Source organism: Callorhinus ursinus, unplaced genomic scaffold (genome assembly GCF_003265705.2).
Source record: "Callorhinus ursinus isolate GAN/ISIS: 27379988/994484 unplaced genomic scaffold, GSC_fseal_2.0 scaffold44, whole genome shotgun sequence".
NCBI classification, from domain to species: domain Eukaryota; kingdom Metazoa; phylum Chordata; class Mammalia; order Carnivora; family Otariidae; genus Callorhinus; species Callorhinus ursinus.
The window spans coordinates 7,580,168-7,604,936 of record NW_027397106.1 but is presented as its reverse complement, the minus strand read 5'-3'; the positions used below and the strand labels follow the sequence as shown (position 1 = coordinate 7,604,936).

At 38.2% G+C, this 24,769-nt stretch overlaps 1 protein-coding gene across 4 annotated transcripts in view; it reads right to left on the bottom strand.

Moving 5' to 3' along the window:
- SLC38A4 (solute carrier family 38 member 4) overlaps positions 1-24,769 on the bottom strand; it is a 69,243-nt gene that overhangs the window by 18,171 nt on the left and 26,303 nt on the right. For 2 of the 4 annotated variants that reach the window (XM_073882083.1, XM_073882085.1), the window contains exons 2-6: positions 11,332-11,561; positions 7,360-7,450; positions 6,742-6,857; positions 3,930-4,003; positions 3,362-3,454 (exon numbers count right to left, since the gene is read on the bottom strand). In XM_073882083.1, coding sequence (XP_073738184.1) covers positions 3,362-3,454; positions 3,930-4,003; positions 6,742-6,857; positions 7,360-7,450; positions 11,332-11,450 — 493 coding nt within the window. In that variant the 5' untranslated portion in view covers positions 11,451-11,561. Of the gene's footprint in view, positions 1-3,361; positions 3,455-3,929; positions 4,004-6,741; positions 6,858-7,359; positions 7,451-11,331; positions 11,562-15,891; positions 16,653-22,013; positions 22,079-24,769 lie in introns of those variants that run through there. The other 2 variants (XM_025883118.2, XM_073882084.1) reach the window with 2 other exon arrangements.

Below are 24,769 nucleotides of genomic sequence, written 5' to 3'. Positions count from 1 at the left end.
GGGGTGATATGGTGATAATGATTCCCTACACTGTTTACTCCTGCAGATTACTCCATTCAATCAGCTAAAAAGCCACGTAAAACAGCAAGGTATAGGTTATTTTCATTCCACTGCTGAGGATAGATATGTTTGAAAGCTTTCTTGACATGTTCAGGATCTCGCAGATTGAAAACAACAGACCACATCCAAAATATAAGATCCCTGACTTCAGGCCAGTGTTTCTTCTCTATTGTGAAGTGAAATGATTTTTACAATACCTGACGTGTCTTCTGTAAATATTATTTGGTTAATCTTTACAAAGACCTTGGCTAACACTAAATCTTACAGAGCGCAAACAGAGGAGATATTTCTGATTAACTGGCTCAGTGAGGTACCATTCAATTTTAGAGCTATTAATTGCTGACTTTCAGTGATGTCACCACTGTTAATGTGTTTGGTCTTCGAAAATTTAGAATGATCCAGACCTGTCTGGGTAATGTCAACATTATTCTGCTAATGTTGAAACATCTGTGGTAAATGTTAATTTTTCAGGGGATTGAGAAAATTAAACTTTCTAAATGTGGAGTTGCTAAATACAGAAATACAAGTGATTTCCCTTAGGCTAATATAACTACTAATCACATAGAGTAACCAAAGTGAGAGCATTTTCAGGAACGGTATATGAAATTTTGTTTTACTCCCTTAAAGCCACACTTCCTTCATGCGTATGCATCTTGATTGAGAGACCATTTTATAGTTTACTCTATTATTTAGAAGGATAATGGTAGTTGTACTTTGAGCAAAAGACAGTGCTGTTTCTCCTCAGCTCGTTGGGTTTAGGGCTAAATATGTGTATATCCAGTTATTTCAGTTATCCAAACAAGTAAATTAGATCAACTATGAGGTGATCCTATGAAATGCCTGACAGTTTAAGTCTTGAAAGGGCTGAAAATTTGAACCAAATGTAAAGCAGTCTATTCGATGGGGGATAGGGAGCTTATATCCTTGTGGCCTGAAACCAGTAAAATGTAGGAAACAATCCTGGTATTACTGCCAAATTCTACCCAGGTCTATAGTCTTAATATATACAAATATGAAAAGAAATAAATACAAATCATTAAGATATGCCTGGATTTTATTAATCTGCTTACCAACCATCCATTAGCAGGAGGAGGTATAGTTGGATAAAAGTTATTAAAAGAATTGCTGCATTCCAGAAATCCTAGGTAACTCCAATGATTTTGTTTAAAAAGAGTTACCTCCTTGCAAGATCTCTGTGCAAATTTATTTATTGCAGCAATTGTTTGTCATAGTGAAAAACTAGAAACAATCCAATATCAATAAGGGATTCAGTAAACCCATTATGGTACATTTGCACAATGGAAAATTCAAAAGCCATTTAAAAGAATAATATGCAAATACATTCAAGGCGTATTGTCAAGTAAAAAAAGGAAGCTGCAAATCAGTATTATAAGATGATCCAATTTTATCAGTAACAATATATTTATTAAATTTTGCATAGAGGAAAACCTTGGAGTAGCTATTTTTAAGGGTGACTTATATAAATATTTCTTTATAATTAATATATTTATGTAATGTTTTAGTTTTTCACAATTAGCATATATTTGTCTTATAATTATAAAAACGCCCATTTAAAAAATAACCAGGAGGGCTCCAGAGACACTAAATCTGAGAACTAGGGAGGAAAGGATGTGCTGAACCCTTCTTATGTGCCATATGTTGTCTGATTTCACCCTCACAATGACCTTGTGAGATGGAATATAATTCTCATTTTCATAGATGGAAAAATTAGACTCAGACGAGTAAGGTCACAGACAATGACAGAAACAGACTCAAATTTAGGTGCATCAGACTCCAGAAGTCTATTCTCTACTCAGGGCTTTAAAATATTTTTTAAAAGCAGTAACATGTCAGATACATACAAACAGGACCAAGGGAACCTGGAGGGACTAGTACCTACTAGTCTAGAGAAGCGATGGGTCATGGGAGCAAACAGAAAGAATGTGTGTCTTGTGGGGGGGGGTGTTGGGGGCCTCCAAGAGTAGGGGAACTGAGTATGTTTGTTACGGTATGACAGGACATATAAAAGCTAGCTAGCTAGCTAGGTCTTGAGGTAGTAGGAAAGGTATCAGAAAGGTAGGCAGAAGAAAGATGAAGATCCTCACATAACAAGCCAAGGAGTTTAAGTTTTAAACTGAAAATAATGAGGGCATGCTGAAGAATTTTATGCATGTGAGAAGCGAGACTAGATTTGCATTTGAGAAAGTGAATTTGGAGGATAAATCGGAGATAGGAGCAGGAGAAACTCAAGGCAGGAAGCCCAGTTAGAAGGCTCCTGCAAGAGTCTGAGCAGAAACAGTGACCACCTGAACTGTGATAGAGAGACTAGAGGAAAGGAGAACTTCTCAAGGCAGGTAAGAAACAGAATGGACAAGAGTAGGTATTTGATTGAATGATCAGGATTAAGGGGGGAGGGAGAAGTTTAGGATGACACCTATCATGTTTGGCTCAAGAAACTGGAGGCTCCTGGTATTATTCATCGAGAGAAGAAAGAAAGAACAGAATAGCAGGTTTGGGGACTGGAGAGGAGGTGAAGAAGTAGGCACCACTGTGTGATGATAGACTCCAGACCGTGCAAGAGGACACAGGCAGTAGGACATAGGAATTAGGGGTCTGGATGCCTTCTGAGGGTCAAAGACTCCATAGGACCTGTGAAGCTGGTGGGCAAACATCACCTGGAACACTATTAAAAATACACATTCCTAGGTTCCACTCTAGAAATTATCATTTAGTAGGAATTATAAGAATCTGTAGAACCAAGGAATTGGTGGTTTTATTATAATGCTCCCAATATCTACCTAGTCAGATTTTTGCTTTAGCCCAACTTCTCAGGACATACTCCAATAGGCTGGCTCTGTGAAGGCTGTCTCAAGGAACCACCCCCCGCCCCCATATTTGGCTATGCCTTTCAGATACTTAATTTTCAGTTTTATGAAATAAACTCAGTCATACATATGAAACATCAACTGTTCTGACAAAGACAGAAATAAGCACTAACGATTTCATTTTTAAAATTTAAATGAAAGCCACAATAGCATTTGATATCAAGAAAGCTTTTATTTTCTATTTTACTTCTAGAATTCATTTGGTGGGATCCTATATAATATTCTCTTAGATGTTGTTATTTTTTTCATTAAAGAAAGACAGCAAATCTACTTAAGAATCCTTATTTTTAAAATTTCTGAAAATAAAGCAGCTGTTTTTCTGTATTTAAAGTACTTGTTCATTGCCGTAAGAGTTTTCTGGTTTATTGAACATTCTTTAGAAAGTTCAAGTGGTAGTGAATATTATATGCCCTTACCTCCAATGTTCTGCATTGTAATGGAAACAAAAGCTCCGATTTTCCCAGGCCATCCAAATGCCTTTTCCCCTAGTTTTTCATAAATTAAAGATCCTGTAATAAGAAGTAAAAACAAAAAAAACGAAAAGAACAACCTTTTAAAAGGATTGTTTTAATGACTAGAATATTTCTATAATTGTGCACTGGAGTCTCAAATGTGTACATAAACACCACATAGAAATTATAAACCCCAAAGATGCAATCTCAGAAGCCAGTACAAAATCTGTTAAATGTTCTCCAGACAAGAAGCAATGGCTTCATTCATCTTAGCTCTGTGCAGCAAGTCAGAACTGTTATTTCTGTCATCCATCAAGACTCCTTTTTCCTATTTGGCTTGAACCTCAGCCAGTTGCCTTTCACTTCTCTTAGCTACCTAATTACTAAAAACATTGAGAGGCCATGTCGTTGGGGTCAGAAGAAAATGAAATGTGAAATTGACTAAAATCCTCCGACGGTTAGAGAGCAATAGACTGAACTACCCTTTAACAAGAATCGAAACGGAACATCTTGGACTTGAGGGGTAGCATACCTCCTTCCTTGGCGGTCTTTAATAAAAGGTGAACTGAGTAGAGGGATAATATTGCCACGGCAAGCAGCAGGGTTCTGGGAAGGGAACAGAGAGTAGACCGTAAATTTCTATAATAAATAAGACATCCTCACATTCGATATTATAAATTATCGCACTGGTCCTTTCAACCATTAACTTTCCGAAAGTATGTGGGTTTTTGAGAAGCTGAGAAATTCTTTTCTGAACTCCACGCATACCCTGTGCTGTCACACAACTGGAATTTGCTGTATTTTATGTGCTAAAACATACCACCAGAAGTTCCCCTCTAGCCGAGGTTGGTTCATAACTTAGATGCTAAATGTATAGCAAAATTAGCAAATACTCTCTCTACTTATTCAGCATATGGCTATATGTCCATCATATTTGGGTGTTATTCTCAGGAACATTTATAACTGAAGGACTATTTGACAAGCTGGCTAAGCCTTAATGTAAAAATCTAGAAATACCGAGGCCGGAGCATGCAGTCTAACCTGCATTACTACTGACCCTGCACATGAGATAACAAGATACCGTGTGAGCCGGAGGGTCAGGCCGTTGCCCGTATAATAGAACAGAGAAGGGGAAGGATAGGGTGCAGAAAAATGCCTTTTTGTGTTGGGGTCAGAAAGAATCATTTCTGGCTCTGGACCCGCTACAATGTCCACAGGCATGTACGGATTCTCTACGCAGAGAGTGATCAGTGTTTCTCCAAAAACAAGAATTGGAAAGCAAAAATAAAAGCATCTATATAACAAATAAAGGAATAATACTAAACTTTACCTGACATCTAAAGCAAAAACAAAAACAAAAATAAAACCCTTATTCTTTGTTTTACATGACCAGAACACATTAAACATTTTCCCCACAATCGATCTAATTCTTCTTCGGTAATTCCTGACGAAGTCAATGTTGCGAATGTATATTTGGGCCATGAGTTACAAATTTTTATAACTACTCTAGCTATCTTGTGCTCTTGTTTTCCACAAAATGTTTACCAGAACTGTCTAATCAATGACTTATTCATATATGTTTCCATATGCCTTGTGAACTTACCTGTTTTTAAAGATGAGATTCAGATTACAGAATTTTATCTCTTGCAAAAATAATGAGCATTCCCTGTATTCTAAACACATACTTTCTTTGGCAGAAAATACTAAAAGTAAAACCAATGAAATCCTGTGTCAGTCGCTGTGAGTTAAGGGGGTTAGCCGAATTCAATCTGTGCTTCTTGGATACACAGAACATACCTCACGATGTCCAACAATGTAATTGCTCTGGACAGTTTAATCTGTTAAATGTTTAGGTCTGAAATGAAGCCCTCGGTTTTAAAAGTGGAATATTCTACTCCCTTGAAAATGATCTTGTGACCCTAGGCCTAGGATCGGGGGAAGAGTCTCTTATTTCTATTCATCAGTGATTGATGATAACTTCCTAATTGGAGAAGGCAGTCTGCCTTAGAGATAGTGCCTATTACAAAAGTATACAACTGTGTGTATGAATACATCTCTAAGCCATTAAGATTCAGAGAATTAAAAAAAAAAAACTACTTCGTTTCAAACATGACGTTGATATAAAAATCCGTTCAGCTAAAAAATATTATACCCAAAACAGATCAGAGCAGTAACACAATATAAATATTTATAGTCCTGCCTGCTCCTTAGCCCTCAAATAGCTGTGTGATTATCTAATCATAAATGATGCTCAAGACATAAATAGCATATATTTATAACATAAGCATTGCATTCATAGACAGCTATTTAACACTCTAGCATTGCACTAGGGATGGCGATCTGTATTCACGCTGATGCCTGCCTAATATTAGACTATTCCTGTGAAGAATTCCACTGCTGCCAACTGTGTCTTAGAAAATACCAGGCTGTACGTGATGCACACAAACGTCTGTGGCTGTTTGTCACAGACGATGTGGTGTCCATCCTCCAGGTCGGCCATGTGACCCTGCTACCCTTAAGCAGCATTTGACCAAGTACATAGGTTTAGGAATAAACTCTGGCCACTCTGCAAATATTTCTGTGCCAAGTACTGTACTAGGTCTTGGGGATACAGACATGTGGTGAGTGAAAACAGATGTGGGCTCAATCCCCTGGAGATTATAGTCTAGCAAGGGAGAGAGATACTAACCAAATAAATTGGACTACTGCACTAAAATATTAAAATTATGGGGAGTGTACAGTAAGGTGTTTGTCCTGGGCATGGAGGCCAACAAAGGCATAACTCAGGTGAGGATGAGCTGTGCTATGAGGAGTCAACTAGATGAAGAAGAAAGGGAAAGGAATTCCAGGACCCTGTGCAAAGGTCCTTTGGTGAGAGGGGAACATGGCACCTTCTGGGGTGGAGAGAAGGCCAGTGTGCTCATTGCATCAGGCATCTAGGGGGTGTAGGGGATGGGGCACAAGATGGGACCGGAGCATACAGGACTCTAGGCCTGGTTTGGGATGGCATTCTTTTCCTCACAGTGTGATACAGTCGGATCTGCTTCGGGGAAAGATCTTTTTACGGTGAATCACTTTGTAAAATGCTTTCTTTGAACTGGTAGGGCTGTTCCAGTACTTTGGGTGGTTGAGCACATATAGTTTCTGCCGGTTGGTTAGGGGCAGCTGGTTGAAAAAACACCATGATTAGTCTGCTCTGATTAGTCCTCAGGTTGCTGTTTTATCTAGATGCCCGAGAATATGCTAGTAATTTCTCAGATCATTCCTGTTCACAAAGATCAAACTTGAGATTGTTAATTGAAAGAACACCAGGTGTGCATGGGCTTTGAACCAGATGTACTTACATAAAAAGTATGATCCCCGTGTTGGCCATGGCATAGGACAGCCCCAAGATTCCACTGCCCATGATGGCATTACTCAGGTTGAATGAAGACATTCCAAAGGAGGTGGTTCCAGGATGCTTCAAGAAAAAAGGGCATATTTTAAGCAAATATTTGCCAAAGGAGGAACCCTTTTCAAATTATTCTTATTCTCACATTATCTTTTATTGGAGAAGCTTACAGTTCAAAATTGAAGAGTGAGATAAAATCACAAGTGAGTAAAAAGCTGTTATTTCAATAAAAGCATATAATTTTCAAAGGAATGCTTGGTTTCAGCAGGGGTCTCAGGGAAAAAATAGAAAATACAAGTTGGGTAATGTAAAGAAGGGAAAGCATGTCTGATTGCAGATTACATTTGGGTTAGAATGATTTCTCCAAAAAACAAATGAATTTCATAAATGATTTATGTAGCCATATGGCGAACAGGAAAAACAAGTCCTTATTCCAGTAAGGGCCTGAATAAACAGAGAATGTGCTGATCAAGCCTTGGAAAATTTCAGTCACATTGTTTTCCCACAGAGACCTAGGTAGATCAGGCACCCTTGAGTCCTGTTTACTGCCCAAAAGCAGAAATTCACTTACATGTTCATCATCATAATCTGCCAGCTTCTTTTCCCCTAAAAATCCATTTGTCAGGAATTTCTGACTTTCAGCATCTTCATTAGTAAATTGACTGGATGCACATACAAAAAAGAAAATGAAGGAAAAACAGCTAAGTAAATGCTCTGAATTATATTTATGTTTCTGGTGATCTAAGTCACTGAATCGGGGAGGAAAAACAAGGCACTTAAAACTTTTTTTTTTTCTCTCTTTTGTTCCTTCATACTAGTGTTCCTTCCAGACCAACAACTGAGCTCTATTCGTGAATATACTTTGGGAAGGAGAAAAGTTATGAAGGAAGAAAATAATTTTTTAAGCCATATTTCTTCTTTCCACAAGAATTGTGCCCAAAAAAATGAATAATTACAGCTAATTTTTGTTTTCACTTTGGGCCCTCCCAAAGAGAAGGTATAGAGCGGTGACTGAGTTTTCTCCGTTACTACCACACCATAATCAGACGATTGTATTAATTCAATAAATATTAAGTGCCTAAGCATGTGATCTTCATCTCATTCGATGTTCAAATATCCCTATGAGAGGAACTTTCAAGCCCCTGCCCTACAGATGAGGTGACCCTGGCTCAGAAAAGGGAAGTAACATGCCCACACCCACCCAACTCCAAGTCTAGGGTCTTCCATGGTGCCCTGCAGTCCCAGGCAGGACCCCATAGCTAGTGTTTTCCTTTTTTCTTGGCTCCACCTGTGTATTCACATATCCCTTGCTGGAATGTAGTTCAGTGGTAGCTCTGTGTTGTGTTTGGTTGTTTTTGTGTGTGAGTGTACAGATTTTCATGACTGAAGATATACTTGAGCCATTTAGACAATGAGAAACTGAGAAAAATGTTAAGGAAAACCATGACTTGGTAGAAGAGCTGGGAAGAAATAGGGCTTTCTACCTTTGCCATCAGCAAACACTGTGACTGTGGTCTACTTGGGCAGAGGTTGGACACCGCCCATGGCTATTCTGTACAGGTCCTGCGGTTATATGCCAGGGGTTTGAGGAAACGGGTCTAGTATAACCAAGTGTCCAGAAGGCTTGACTAGTAATCACAGGAGATCTGTACAAATTATCCTTTATAACAAGCTAATCTTGAAAATATCTTGTGAGAAAGCGATAACAAGGTTACTTTGGGAGACTATAGAACAATGTCAAGTGTAGGTAGAACCAGCAGATGAAGTTACTAAGTTTGATGGGCTTTTCTAGATATCCACTGTGGACAAATTAGGAACATTTCCCGGCATTCTCCTCTTTCTCCTAGGAAGCATAATGCCCGCCGATGCTTTCTTCCATCCCTGCACGAAACCCCGCGCCCCCTGCTCCCTTTCTGTGCTTTACTTTAATAGTCTGTAGTTAATAGACTTGCTATGTGGAGACTGGGACATAATGTTCATAGTTGGAAACAGACAAAATCAGATAAAATGGAGCCTAAAACAGGCCTAAGGATTAGCAAACAAAAGTGTCATCTGGATTTAAACTCTGGAATGCCAACATTCTATTACTTTACCTCAATCAATAACTTAGAATCCTTTAGTCCATGAGTAGATTTTAAAATTTAAAATGTGAAAGTAAATAGATTTTTCTCTCTCAAGGCATCCGCATGTTTTTATTTTGGCATGAGATGAATTATAATCATAAAACATGACAAGACTGGATAAACTATATGAGAAATGTTTTGAATGTCTTAAATGTTTTGATACTGAACCCAGCATGTATTGAAAACATAAGTATAATGATTCCAAATAAATGAACTATGTTCAATTTCCCAACAATTTACATTGAAGGGATCAATCCAACCAAACATAAGCAAACCCCATCTTTTTAAAGTGATTATAAAATTGCAAAATGATGACTGGGTTTGAGTCAGGAGTTAAAAGCTAAGTCACTGTAAGCAGTCCTGAACACATTGTATGAAGCTTAACAGAAGCATTCCTCTTTCCACTGTGGCTTTTAGAGGACCAAATCGAATGACCCTGTAGGACTGTTCTTGGGATGGTGTCCCCCTCCACTCAGCCACCTCTGCCGAGTTCATATCTACGTGCCTCCTTCTCAGAAACAAGAGCTCTCAGAATTGGTCAATTTACTAAAGGTGACAAGTGAAGGGGAAAGAACCAAAGTTTATTGGGGATCAGCTATCTTTCAGGCATTCATGGAATTAATCCTTAGAAAAGTAGGTGCTAGTTGCTCGTGCTGCATTTTTCACTGAAGCTCACGAGAAGATAAATATCTTCTCCAAACTTAGGCAACCACTCTGCAGATCCCAAAGCCCTGTGTTCTGCCACACTGTGCCTTGTCAAGAGTTGCTCAACCTAGAAAATGCCACGAGTTACATCTCCATCATCTCTCTAGTCCGTCGGCACGCAAGGTGACCGCACAGGCTCTATGGAGGGAGAACAGGGCTTCCTCCTGATGGTCTTTCCTCGATGTCATGAAATGAAATGAGATGTCCTTGTTTGAGGGTCATATTCTCTACATCAGGCCTAGATTTGGTCAAACATTTCCTTCTAAGTGTCTGAAATCATGCATCATTTGTGTTCTATACCATTTTGTGAGAAATGAATTTCCTTTATCAAAAGTCTATGATGCAGCTCCTACATTCCAGGCAGTATGCTATGGTGCTGGGTCCACAGAAGCCCGGAGCCTGTTGTGGTGGAATGATGGAGGAGAGCAGGCACACAAAGGAGGGGTGGTCACTCTCACCCGAGGGAGGGCTTCATCGGAGTTCTGACTTTGCGCTGTGTCTTGGAGGATGAATGGCATCAGTGGAGGAAGGGGAAGGCGGATGAGTGACAGGAAAACAGGGCATCCCAGGCTGATGGAGCAGAATGAGTGAAGGCACAGGGGGCTGGGGATGGCTCAACAAGGCTTTCCTACAAAAAGGGAGCAGAGCAAGATACGGACAGGAGAGCCAGATCAGGGACAAATCCAGAAGGGCCTTACATGCCAAACAATGTATGGCCCAATCTTTGTCTTATAGCTAATGGGAAGCCACTGAAAGGCTTTACCAAGGGATGGAAGCTGAGTTACCCTCAACTGTAAAAGGTTACTTTTGCAGGGATGTGAAGAGCTAGTTGGATGGAAGTGAGCAAAATGTAGGACAGGGAGACCAAGGGACAGGAAAGGCTGTTCTAACAGGTGACAGATGATGAGGTCCTAGAGTAAGATGGCAGTAGAATGGGTACAGAGAAGAGGGTGGATTTGAGACCTTAAAGAGGTAGAACCAATCAGATATAATCAAACACTCGATGTGTGGCTGGGAAAAGGGACGATTCGAGGTTGACAGTCGGGGTCTTTTGACTGCGTTGCTACAAGACAGTGGTGATTTTCACCATGATGGCAATTACTGGACGAAAAGGAGATTTTGAAGAGAAATATAGGAGTTCAATATTAGACATCACAAGTTTGACTTTTCAATGAGGCAATTCAGACACATGAGGCACCCTATAGAGAGACGTGTGGCAGATAGTTGGATAGAGTGACCTGAAACGAAGTGAGAAGTAGTCTAACAGGCTGAAGACATGGCACACATTCGGTAAGTGGAACTGTGAGAGTTGTCAATGAGCTTGCTCACAGGTCATTTTTAGTGACCAAAGAATCGCTACCGAATTCTGGAGATGCGGCAACATTGAAGGGGCAGTCAAAGGGAGAGGAATCTCAGGGGAAAATAGTCCAAAAGGTGAAAGAAGTGATAGGTTATATAACTTTGAATGTTCTGTATTAATGGGGACTAGAACACTGTAACCTCAATTCTAAATTAGTCACACACAGTCTAAATCAGACTGACATATAATGATGATATAATAATGAACTTCAGGATCAGAGTTGATGTGTGAACATCAATGTCATGGTTATCTTGCAAATAGATAATGAGTCCAATTCTTCCTGACAAAAACCTTGTTTTTCACATCCATAAACCTGTCATTTTTCCATGGAACCTGGTCATTTTTAATCCCATACCTGCTCATTGCTGCCTTTTCTAAATTACCCATCCCCGTGTAGCTATCTTGAGCACTTTCTCCACTGACGCTCTCGTCATCAGGTCCAATGTTGACATTTCTCAGCTCCATGGGATCCATCTGAGCTGCCAGCACCTCTTGTCCACACACAAGGTCCTTCAGTGTAAACAGTATACTGCACCTTCAGCCTCAGGCTCTTCCACTTTAGGCTGGTATTCAGATCACTCTTTCCTGCAAGAAGAACATGAAATAAATCATAATTTTCTTTAAATTAGATAAATGAATATGAATCACCTACTTTGTGTATGGTCTCTATAGAAACATGGAAAGAAAGTACACTCCTGAAAAATGTCCTATAAATTTATTTCTGGCAAGTTCCTTTACCCAATACAAAAACAGAAAATCAAAGAGAAGAAGGAAAGTCCTTTAATAAATCGCTAAATCATCGGATATTTATAGAGTGCCTATGTAGATGAACATGGCAGGTGCTCTGCTAGTCACTGTGGGAAGAAAAAAAAAAATACGACCTGGCAGCCATCTTCAAGAGGCTTTCCAATTTGTAAGCAAATTGCCTGATTTTAAAAGAAAAGAAGATGAAAGTAAATTGTTGACAAAGACCTGACAAGGCAGAATCTAACAGTGTCTCTACCAGCAGTAAGATAGGAATATTACTGCTTGAATTTGCTAATTGGGTATAAAAGAATTCACATCACCAGAATGCCTGATGACAAGCAACACAGGGTAGGATCATGCCAAGGGAGATGCTTTCCAGGCACTTGGATCATGAAGCCAAAGCTAAGAATGTAACAAAAGGAAGTACAGGTTTAGCTTTGAATCAGCATCTGTTACCATCCATATAAAATTAAAATGCATTTTAACAGCAAAGAGACTCAGCTTTTAGGTTCTGCTCTGCCTTTAATTCATTGGATCCCAGCACAAGTTAACTTTTTTTAAAGATTTTATTTATTTTTGAGAGAGCACGAGAGAAAGAGTGCATGTGCGCAGGAGCAGGAGGAGGAGCAGAGGGAGAAGGAGACTCCCTACTGAGCAGGGAGCCCAATGTGGGGATTGATCCCAGGACCCTGGGATCATGACCTGAGCCGAAGGCAGATGCGTAACCGACTGAGCCACCCAGGCACCTTTATTTTTTAACCTCATTTTCCTCAATTATAACGTGAAAAGGGGTGGACTGGCATTGGGTTTAAAAAAAAAAAAAAAAGCTATGAATCCATCATATGCTGTTGATAAAATTCTTGTTGAACTGTTATAGTGGGAGAAGTACTATCAGTTTTGGAAGGTGTGGTTCTGAATATGCACTACCCATTTGGTAAGAATATCCCAAGCACAGAAACTAACATAACAATTGCTCCAGAACTCAGGAAATCCAAAAGTACCCTGACAAATATAAAACCACATGGGAATGCCTTCGCAATCCGGCACCTGGGCAGCACATCTGTGGAAGGCAACTCACACTCGCTGAGTTCACAACCCCAAAGTACAAAAGCCACAGAACACACATGGAAACTCAGGATGAGTGTCAGTAAGCATGAGAAAGAAGATTCATACCTGAGTAACTAGAGCTAGCAAAGCAATCTAAAAGGGACTTTAAAACTATATAATAAAAACTAATAGGAAGATTCAAAATAAGAGCTAACATCCATAAAATAAGAACATTATAAAAGATGATCAGGCTGGTTTGGAAAAGAGCCAAAAAAGGAATTTTAAAAATTAAAAAAAAAATAGTCATTGAAATAAAGAGAACTCAGCTGAAGGGAGAGTCATGAAACTGAAAGACAGATCCATGGAAATCACTCAATTATATCACAAATACGTAAAGAAAGACAAATATGAAGTTAAGAGACATGGTGGGGAAGCAAGAATAAGTCTAACATACTCCACTGGCCCTCTTATTATGAGAAAAGTATGAGGCCAGGGGGAAGCAAAATAGAAAAGACATAATGGCAGAGAATTGTCCAGAACCAAAAAAAAGAGAGTAGCTCTCAAGATTTTTAAAAAAGCACATAGTATTTCAAGCAGAAGGGATAAAAATGAATATATTCATTGATATGATAAAGATAAAGAGAAAAATTATAAAAGCCAACGGAGAGGATAGAAGATATGCCTACTGTTAAAGAAGAAATAGAAACTTGTATTAAATGAGTAAAAAAGTTTCCTCCATCCATCACACAGACCAGTTTCACCGAAGAGCAGGACCTATGAATGACCGTCTCTATTTTTAGTTCTTGTTAGTTATTCTGAATTTAAATTATTCACTAAGACCTCTCTGACATGGTTTATCAATTCTAGACTTAGACAAATGACAAGTGAGGAAATTAGCATACTTCCTTCTACCCGTCCTTCTCACAAGCTCCTAATTGTTTTAGTTAATGAAATACTTTTACAATGTTGAGATTCGTAATACTTCCATACTATTCTGTAAAACAATGAAGTCTCTCCTAATTTTCTGTAGGTTGTTTTTGAACACTAAAAACCAACCAACAATCAGCATTGGCAACATTATGATTGTGTAAATGGTATGCTCTAAAGAATCAAGTGGTAAATTTGATTACATAATACATGATCTAGAGGTCCTCTGTTAGTAAAACTTTGCAAGTGAATTTTCCATCCTTTTACTTTCCACCCTCTGAATCTCACTCAGCTGCCAATGTCTTCTGAACACCATTCCATCTCCTTTCTTCAAATCATTTTGCATGGTGCCGGAATCCACCTTGAATAACTCTTTTCACACAATGTATCCAGGTTTATAAACAGTTTCTGAGTTGTTTCATGTTGGAAAAAAAAAAAAGCTTTACTTTGCCCTTAAACTTTGTTTGAAGAAGTATTGAGTAGAGTAGAAAAACAGTTTACTTTAAGTTTTCATTTAACTTCCAGTGAGGTAACATACAGTATATTGGTTTCAGGTGTGCAATATAGTGATTCAGCACTTCCATATGTCACCCGGTGCTCATCAGGACAAGTGCCCTCCTTCATCCCCGCCCCCTCTTTCCCCCCTCCCCTCTGGTAACCACCGGCTTGTTCTCTATAGTTGAGAGTCTGTTTCTTGGTTTGCCTCTCCTTCTTGATATCCTCCTTTGCTCGTTTGTTTTGTTTCTTAAATGCCAAACATGAGTGAAACACATATGATATGTGTCCTTCTCAGACCTATTTCATTTAGCAGAATACTCTCTAGCTCCATCCATGTTGCTGCCAATGGCAAGATTTCCTTCTTCTTTAGGGCTGAATAATATTCCATTGCATAACACAGTTCCTTTTTAAGCTATATCCATCTTATTTTCCAACATGTCCACTAATTATTTTTCACAATCATGTTTTTAATTTGTAATAATTTGGTCTTCATCTTCTCCCTCCTTTTTCATCCTACCCTTTTCGTTTGTTTTTACAGAGGCAGTATTTTCTCAAATCTTTCTAAAGACATTGACTGGAAGTTTTCAAAAGCTCCTTTTGTCCCCTGAATTATGTATTTTTTCTGGAGTTAATTCTGTTTGTTCATCTTGGTCCCTCTCTCGCTTGCTGGTTTTCCTTAAGTTCTTAGTGATCCTAGGTTGTCTGTTCTTCTTTATGAATGAAGAGTATGGTGGTTAACTTAGGTAGTACTTGGGGTTTCTCTTAAATTTTGCAGGCCCATTTCATTAACGGGTTGCTCCCTTGTAGGTCCCATAAGTGGCTTCTCTGCAGATATCTATGTGGCGCATCCTGGAGAACGCCACTCCCGGATGCAGCAGGCACTCTTGGAGAGGTTTCTATGGGAGCAAAATGCTCTCATGTGTTTTCCTCTTGGTTGGAGCTTCTGTTCCTACTTGTAATCCCTCTTTGTATGCTGTGGAGGCCCCGGTGCCATTTGTAAAGTCGGGTTTTCTTTTTTAAATACACACACACACACACACACACACACACACACACACACATATGTATATGTATATATATATATATGATTTTGTTTATTTGAGAGAGAGAGAAAGAGAGAGAAAACAAGCAGGGGGAGGGGCAGGGGCTGAGAGAGAAGCAGGCTTACGCTGAGCAGGGAGCCTGATGCGGGGCTCGATCCCAGGACCCTGAGATCATGACCTGAGCCGAAGGCAGGCGCTTAATGACTGAGCCACCCAGGCGCCCCAAGTCAGGCTTTCTTTCCAGACTAGATCACAGGCTTAAACTTTGAGCAAAGGTGGTGGCCCAAACAGATGAAAATGTCCAAACTGAGGTTCCTTGGCGAAAACCTGGTCATCGCTTGCCCATGAGACACACCTTCTCCTCGTATACATTCATTTCACTTGGAGTTGTTGCCAGGCTCATTCTGAAGAAAAGCCCACTTACCCCGTGAACTTTTTACCCTGGTTTTACCCAGTTCCTTTTCTCTTTCACAGATTTTCCAGTGCTATCTGCTTTCTGGCTTCCAGAAATTCTTCCAAACTTGTGTTTATTATGAACACTGCTATTATTTTTTAGAACTTTTGTGGGTTTTTTTTCTTTTAAAAGGTATTATTTTGTTTAAAGCTTCATTGCTTGAATTCCTCAATGCAAGGTCCCAATCCTCCATTCTTACCATCGACTCCCAAGTCTTCATATCCCAAGGTCGATCTTTGGGCCAGGCCTCTCCTCTGAGCTCCAGCCGCCTATGTCCAGCCTCCTAACTGATGTATATACTTGCATATCTCAGAGGCAGTTTAAATTCAATGTGTCCAGAATCTAACTTGCAACAGTTTCCTCTTCTTCCAATGTTTCCTATCCAAAGAATATTGTTACCATTTATCCAGGTACTGAAACCAGAAGCCCGAATCTTCTATTATAAATTTTCCTCTCTTACCCCACCCTCCACATCCAGTCCTTTACAAAGTCTGTTTGATTTTACAACTCGTCAACGTATATTCTCAAGTTAATCTACTACTTTCCATTTCTCCCACCATCACTCTTGTCCAACTACTATGGTTTCTTTTACTCTATCAACTGCAGCAAACCTAATCCATGTTCTTGAATCCTCTCTTGTCTTCCCTCCCCCAAAATTTACTTTCTGCACAACAGCCAGAATGATCCTTTTTTATTTTTATTTATTTTATTTTTCAGAATGTTCCTTTGAAAACTAAACTTAGGTCATATTTATTTGCTTAAAACTCTTTCATGTGTTCTCCTTGTTTTTAGGAGAAAGTTTAAGTTCTCAACATGCCCACGAGGCTCTGTGTGGCTCACCCTCTTCTCTGGTCTCCTCTCCTCCCCAGCTCAATGTTCTAGCTACAGTAGCCCTCTTGCAATTTCGGGAACTTCCCAGGTTCTCTACTACCTCAGGCCATTTGCACATCTGAGCCACAGTGCGTGGAATGCTCTGCGTTCCATGCTTTACTCAGTCAACCCCTTTAGGGGGCTATAGGAATATACATGGCAGTAGACCTGGGGGCTTCAAATTCCATTTCACTTCGTACTTATTCAAAGGAACCTCACCAATTTCATTCATATTAAGCCATGCTAACCTGGTATATATCCTGGATATATATAAAAAAATATATCCAACACAGTGGCACTTACTACATGCCAGGCACTGTTACAGAGCTTTACATCTATCAACTCATTTAATCCTCACAGCAGCCCTCTGAGATAGGTACTATTTTGGATCTTATTCCCATTTTACAGATGAAGTCATGGAGGCACAGAGAGGTAATGTAGCCTCCCTACTATGCCACCTCTGTTCTGCTGTCTCTACCACAGAGAACTAATGCGCAGACACGGAACAGAAACTCTGGCTCTGGTGATACATATAACAGGGTATAAATCTTGGCCAAATTAACTAACTTCTGACTTTTCTGTCTTACCATATGTAAGATGAGGGTAATATCATTTACCATAAAGCAGCATTGTGAGGATTTAAATGATATATTTTAAAAAATAAATAAATTTATTTGTTTGAGAGAGAGCACCAGCAGGGGTAGGAGCAGAAGGAGAAGCAGGCTGCCGGCTGAGCGGGGAGCCCGATGTGGGGCTGGATCCCAGGACCCTGAGATCATGACCTGAGCCAAAGTCAGATGCTTAACTGACTGAGCCACACAGGCACCCCCTTCTTTGTTTTAATAATCAGAATTTAATTACTGTCTTTATCTGCATGCAAACATATATAGTATTTTATATACATATCTACAATTTTTATAAAAGAGGACTTTACAATTCTCAAAATTCACAAAAAAATGTAAGCAAGGTAGATATGCTTCCCAAATAAGGAAATTGAGACCTAATCTCATGTTATTTATACCAGATATAAAACACTACATTCTCTTCTGACTATGACATGATATAGCCCATGAAGTATTAAACAGTGATTTAAGATCTCAGCCCCAAATCCTAATTTTGGCCCTGGCCAAGGAAAAGCTGGAACACATTTTCATAACTTATATCTTTAGCTCTGAAGATTCTATTATTGACCTATTTTGAGGAAACAACAGCTAAAACAAAATTTAAACAGAATTAGAACATTATGAGCAACTAGATATTCTGCATCATTTGCCTGCAGCACAAAGTACATACCTTGAGACATTCAGACCATATGATAATCATTAAAATTTATTAACATGATTATACCTCAGTGTGGAGGTATTTTACAGATGGTATTTATTCATTCAACAAATATTGAAAATGAAATATGAGCCAGAAACTATGAAAGAGAAAGCAGGAATAAAAAGAATCCCACGGGGCACCTGGGTGGCTCAGTCAGTTTCGGCTCAGGTCATGATCTCAGGATTGTGAGATTAAGCCCCATGTTGTGCTCCGTGCTCAGCGTGGAGTTTGCTTGAGGTTCTCTCTCCCCCTCTCCCTCCGCCCCTCCCCCTGCTCATTGCTCTCTCTCTGATAAATAAATAAAAAATAATAATAATAAAATAAAATAAAATCTTTTAAAAAAGAAAGACAGGATCCCTGCACCTGACGAACTACTTAGTAGAAAAAACAGATTTTGAACAAACTATTACAACATAATTTACATTTTTACTTTTTTTCTCTAAATTACTTAATAATCAGTGAATCTTTGCATGGGTAGGCTAGGAAAGAATGATGTTGGCATACACCTTTATTGAAAAATATATTACGTGTAATATATGTGATATGTAACATTATAATAGAATAAAATTTTCATAGGCAGAGATTCTTCTACTGCTCCCTGTCTCAGTACACGGCACCTTCGTTAACCCAATTGCTCACGGGAGGAATCTGGCTATAGGTATTGACACCTCTCATTCTCCATCCTGAATCCCCTACCCACATCCAATCTATCACCAAGTCCTAGCAATCCTTCTTTCAACATTTAAAAATAATTCATTTACTTCTCTCCACGACCAATATGTTGTTCCAAATGACTACCTGCTAAAGGCCCTGGAATGGCTTTTTTCCATCACTTTTTAGAATAAAGTCAAATTTCCTAATATGCTCTAAGGCTCTACATACTTTAACCCACACATAGCTCTTTATTAGGCCCATATGGAACCATACCTCCTCTCACTCACTGGATACACTGGGCTGTTTTCATTTCTCCTTGCCGCCTCGGGAACTTTTAACATGCTGTTCTCTCTGCCTGGAATGTTCTTCTTCACATTCTTAAACCCGGGTGTCTCCCAAAGTAAAAAGAACCTGAAAATCTTTAAATGCCAAGTGGTCAGAGAGGCCCCCCATCTAAACTAGATCCCCTGTCATATGCTCTGGTACGATATTCTCCTCTCCTTCACATCCTTATCACACTTTGTGCTTCCGTTTTAAATTATGTGATTATTTGATAAATAGCTGTCTCTTCTAGTAGGCAGAGAGCTTCATGAAGGTGGGAAGAGTGCTGGGTTTGTAGGCCCTCCATATTCCCAGCAAGTGACACAGTGCCTGGTGTTATATTCTACTAAGACCATTGCATCTTATACATTCTCCTTTATAGATACAAGTACGTATTCTTGTTACACCTTTAAAGGTTAATATTTCAAAGTGAAATGGAAGTGTTTCCCTCTGGCTACCAGGAGAAAGAACAGTTTTGCTCCACAAAGAACGTTCAAAATTATTCTAAAAGAAAAAGCAAATTTGGTTTGTCAGAACTGTCTGTAGTCTAGCTTTTCTCTTCAATGCAGTGAAGTTTCTCTGCCATACAAAGAGATCTTCAGTGCATAGGTCATCTGCACTGTTGTTTCAATTCACTTATTCATGAAGATAAAAAAAAATCAGAACTTGAAACAAATGTATTTAGAATACTATCATTGTCAGAAGGCTTTGTTTCTTCATATTTATTAAGAGCTATCTAAATGTCCTAATGGATAGCCAAATTCTAGTTATTAAACATTATGTCTTGTTCTTCGAATAGGTACTCAGGAAACGTAGGGTGGGGGGCTTCTCAGAAAAGCAGACTTCTATTTTACTTAGGTAGTTCAACTTCAAAGAAAGACCTCAAATCTGGAAAGCAAAACTGTCCTTGAGTCAAGAAGCAAAAGTTCCGACCTTCCCTAGTGACTGCAAACATTTATTTTACCTGATAAGCAAATGTGAAGAGGAAGCTGACATTGGCAGAGCATTTCCCACCATCTCCTTTCATGCCTACCTATTTCTGACAAATCTACTCTGAAATCTAGGCTTAGTTAGCAGATCGCTTCCCATGTCGTTTACCTTTTGGTTGAACAAGTGGGAAGTAGCTGGTCATACAACCTCTAAAAGCCAAATGATCTTTGCACCCAAGGAACTGACTTAACTCCACATCCCAAAAGTACCTTAGGTAAATGAATGCAGCTTTAACAATGAAGTCAATCTAATATTACCTTTATATTAAATTCTTTTGAACAATTTCCCCAACAATGGCAGTCTAGTCACACATCAAGAATTAGATGGTTGTTAGTCTGAGGCATGATTTTTCACAGAAATTAACTTCCATAAAAACACTCAGTATCATTCAGTCTGAGGTACATCTTAGAAAAGAAACTACTAATGACAGCAAAACTGCATTTACTTGACTACTTCCTATTGCTGGTGCTAATATTCTAGCATTTCCATTCCTTTCCCCTACTCAGACATAGCTTAGAAATAATATCTTGGGAGAACTAGAAGAGTTAAAAGAAATAACCCTATGTTGAGGTCTTTTCCTTTTGCTAAGAAGAATAAATACTTGCTAATATGAGAGTTACAGCAGCCATCTGATGGGGTATAAAGGCTAAAATATAATATAATAAACTATAATATAAAGGCTAAAATAAAATATAAACAAAATAACATTTCTTGCTCTGTTCTTAGAAGGTGACCTAGATTCTCTAGTCATCTTAAACGCCGAGAAACATCTTAAATTTGTGCACAAATTTCAGTTCCCATGTTCCCAAACAGTAGTTTCCAGAAATGCAGAAAGATATGTACCATGTATGATATTATCATAGTGAACTCTTCATGATTCATGTATCAAAGCATGATATTTAAGAACCTGAATTGTGGATGCAGTAAATTCTAAAATGTCTACATTCTGTCTAATAGATATGGGACTACCTCCAGAGGTACTTCTTTTTTTTTTTTGAAAATAAATTATTTCACTTTCTCTAAAGTAACTCCCATATTAAAAATAGGAACTTTAGTAACCTACAAAGTATCCTGTATAACATAGTTACAGAAAACTCGAGAGTCTAGTCCTCAAAACTACACCTCTCAGGACTTGCTGATCTACTTCTTAGGAGTAGGAAAATAAAGACTTTCAAGAAAACCCTAAAACATGATCTAAATATAAATCTGAAGAACTGGAGGATCTTGGCCTGTAGAATAAATGGTAGTCTTTTCTAGAAAACACACCTACATTTCTTGAGTGTGTCAAAAATCAAACTTTCAGCCAACTGTCCATGAATGCAAAATATATCGTCAGTCTAGATATTTTTTTCACTGAGTTAGGAAACACTCTTTGCTATCAGCTGGGCACTTAGTTAAACCATGACTATGTGCTCTGTAAGATACCCAAAATATGGGGGTGCTCAAATCCACCAAGAATTCTCCCCTATCTAATTGATAAATTTGAGGAATACAGCTCTATTTTTAGATAACTGGTTCTAGTCCTTCCAAATCTAAAGCTATGTTTATATTCTACTCAACTTCCCAGTTTCTTCTCATAAATTTACCCTAAAAATACTCCTTCATTAAAATGGACACATAAGAAGACAAAGTAAGTCACAACTCTGTTTTCTATTTCATGTGATCATGGTGCAGCACAAACTCTTTGCCATTCATATCTGCTGCAGTCATGGGATAGCCTTCCTTTGGTTAATTTTTGTGGGAATTTTTGTTTTCAAGATAAAGAAAATCTTTAATGTTATGGCACTGAGAATGTACTTCTAAAACCTTATATTTTTTTCTAAGACAAATTACGTCCACTCTTTACTCGGTGATTAACCAGGAGATATAAATATGTAAATAACTAAACACTTGTTACCTACCAATTTCTTTTTGCTATATTTCCCTTTTCTATTATCCACTGTCCTAATTTTATGCTCAGACCTAAAATTATCTGCAAAAGAAAGCTGCAATCAAGACCTCGGTAAATCATTTCAATGTCTGACATTATACTGAATTTATCTTTTTTAAAATGAGAAAAAATTTCAAACATTTAACTTGTAATAAATAAACACTCTACACCATAAAAAGAAGAAAGGAAGCATTATTTTAACTCTGCAACTATTCATGTAAAGAGAGCTTTACCTTAATTATTTATCCAGTCCTGTGCAATCTTTCTGGAATTGTTTGGAATGGCAGACCCCTGTAACAGTGTGGACTTATATGAACCTTTGGGGATCTAGACAATGATTTAAAGACCAGTGGGCGTGAATGAGACAAGCCAATCATACCACCACCACCTTGCCCCAATACCTCCCTCTGTCCAACTTGCGTCAGCTCTTAAAAAAAAAAAAGAGAGAAGCTAACTCAGTTTACTGTTGTACATTTGGATTAAACATCGGTTACACCAATTTCTATTTGTTTTTAGAATTTTGGCTTTTATACAGCAAAATACTCACTGAAATTTTTATCTTGATTGGTATCATTCTGCATTAAGATGCTATAGGTTGGTTGATAAAGCTTTTAGAAAATTAACATTTCTAGATTTACAAACTGAAGGCAAAGTATAATAATACAATAACAATAAGAGTTATGGAGTCAGATTGTTTAATGAAACATTATAATCAGAATGCATAGAAAATATTAATTATAGAGGAGAAGAGTTATTTTCCTTTGAATTGCTGGCTTATTCAGAGGAAACTTTATGGAATGACAGACTCTTACAAATGGCACCAACTCTTCAAGGCACCACAAGATTGAAAATTGTCAGTTCTATCCACCACTGTTACCATTTCAAAGGCAATGTGCTGAGTAAGCAAAAACACTGTTTGGAGTTTTTAAAGAATTTCTAAATAAACATTTCGTCCTTTTCAAAAAATCTATGTGGCTTTCTGAACATCAGAGAAGGCGTTAAAATGTGTTGGCATATAATTTATTCTGTTATGAAAATGTATCAGTGAGGTGAGAAAAAGATTAAAAATCAATCCAGAATTAAGGGTTCTTTGCCTTTTAAATATTTATGACATGAGTGAACAATCTGATGACCAATCAGAAGAAATGCTGGATTACAACAGGTGAGTCAACTCCCGATTTCCATAAAAACACAAGTAAACATTGTTCTTTGAGTAAGAAATTCTTAAGCTGATGCAAGGCATTAAATATTAAGTAAAAGGTCCAGTTACCTATTTCTTATTTTCTTTTCAAATGTGCCCATTTGGTCTACTAACTTTTATATGGTATATTTGCTTGTATATTTCTCTTAACTTGTTCTTTTTCTTTTTTTTAAAGATTTTTTTAAAAATTATTCATCTGAGACACAGAGATACAGAGAGAGAGAGAGAGAGAGCATGAGCAGGGGGAGAAGCAGAGGGAGAGGGAGAAGCAGGCTCCCCACTGAGCCAGGAGCCCAACGTGGGGCTCCATCCCAGGACCCTGGGATCATGACCCAAGCTGAAGGCAGACGCTTAACCATCTGAGCCACCCAGGTGCCCCAGCTTGTTCTTTATTTTTCAAAATTACTCTGTAGATTTGTCTTTTATTGGATGAAAATTATTATGGTCTAAGAAAAAAATATAATGAATGTATTAATCTTAATTTCAGGAAAATTTAAAGAATATTCCTTTTCAAATTACTTCCATCATTTAATTGTGAGCTTTCCTACTTAAGATTTCTTTCTTTTTGCAAAGTTAACGATGAAGCAAACAAAAACCTGCACTAATTGTTAGAAGATTAAATACCTGTCTTCTAGTAAAATTCCATTTCATAGTGGGTCAACTGAAAAAAAAAGGATTCTAATATGTGAATTTCATGCTATGATATCTTCATATAAAAAAGAATAGAGATAAATGTCTAAGTACCTAAAGTTTTACCTCTCTTAAAATTTTGAGTTTAGATTTCATTTATAATTTAGATCTTCAAGTATGCTAAATTATAGTAAATTAGCATATTAGATGAAAATAAAGAGCACACTTAAGAGAGTTCTATGAAGGGTCTTATATTTCTTTTGAACCTATTCTAATTGCAAAATTCTTATCACAAACTTTCCTAATATTCACTTAAAAATCAAATACATACCTTGAAAATTAATTTGACAAAAGTAGCTGAATTAAAATAGCTTAGGAATTTTGTTGTCTATTTTCTTCCCTCAGTTTTTGAAATGTTTATCTGTGTTAATTAATGAATAAATGCATAGTCTGGTCTTGACAGAACTCATTTTAAGTTTCCATTCATAAGGAAAACAGACTTAACAGTCTAGTTTAATGTTCTGCCTATTTCTTAAAATCATACATGATGTAATTTCATATACAGTTGGTAATAGGTCTATGCTCTTTTGATTTTTAAAGCATGGCAAATGCAACATAGTAATTTCGTCTCTGATTTGGTTCCAGGACCACTGTAGAAAGAAGTAATGAACCAGAATAGGTACCAACTTACAAAAATGAATAAAACGAAAAATATGTGGGTAGTGAATAATGAAGCAAGTCTGAACAAGAAGACGACAAACCCTTTAACTGATCCTTCATATAAGGAATTCATATAAGTACCACCAGGAACAGATGCGTGGGTGGGTAGGCGGGGAGGGAAAGGGGGCCCAAGGGTAAGATATGTCCAAATAAAGGGATACCTGGTGTCCCAGACTACAGCACAGTTAATGTCAGCAGATTTGCCCGGTATTCTCCAGGACTCCAGAAGATGAAGAGTCCCCTGGGGAGGTCATCCGAGAAGGCATGAGGGTGCCCGCGGACACTGAGAGGGGCCTTAAAAGTCCACATGAGATCCCAGTAGGTACAGAGAAAAGGGACAGGCATCCTGGGTGAAAATTGTAGATGGGCAAAAGCATATTCTGGCGAGAGTGAGAACCAGTCTGGCTGCAACAGAGACTTTCGGGGGGAAAAAGGAAC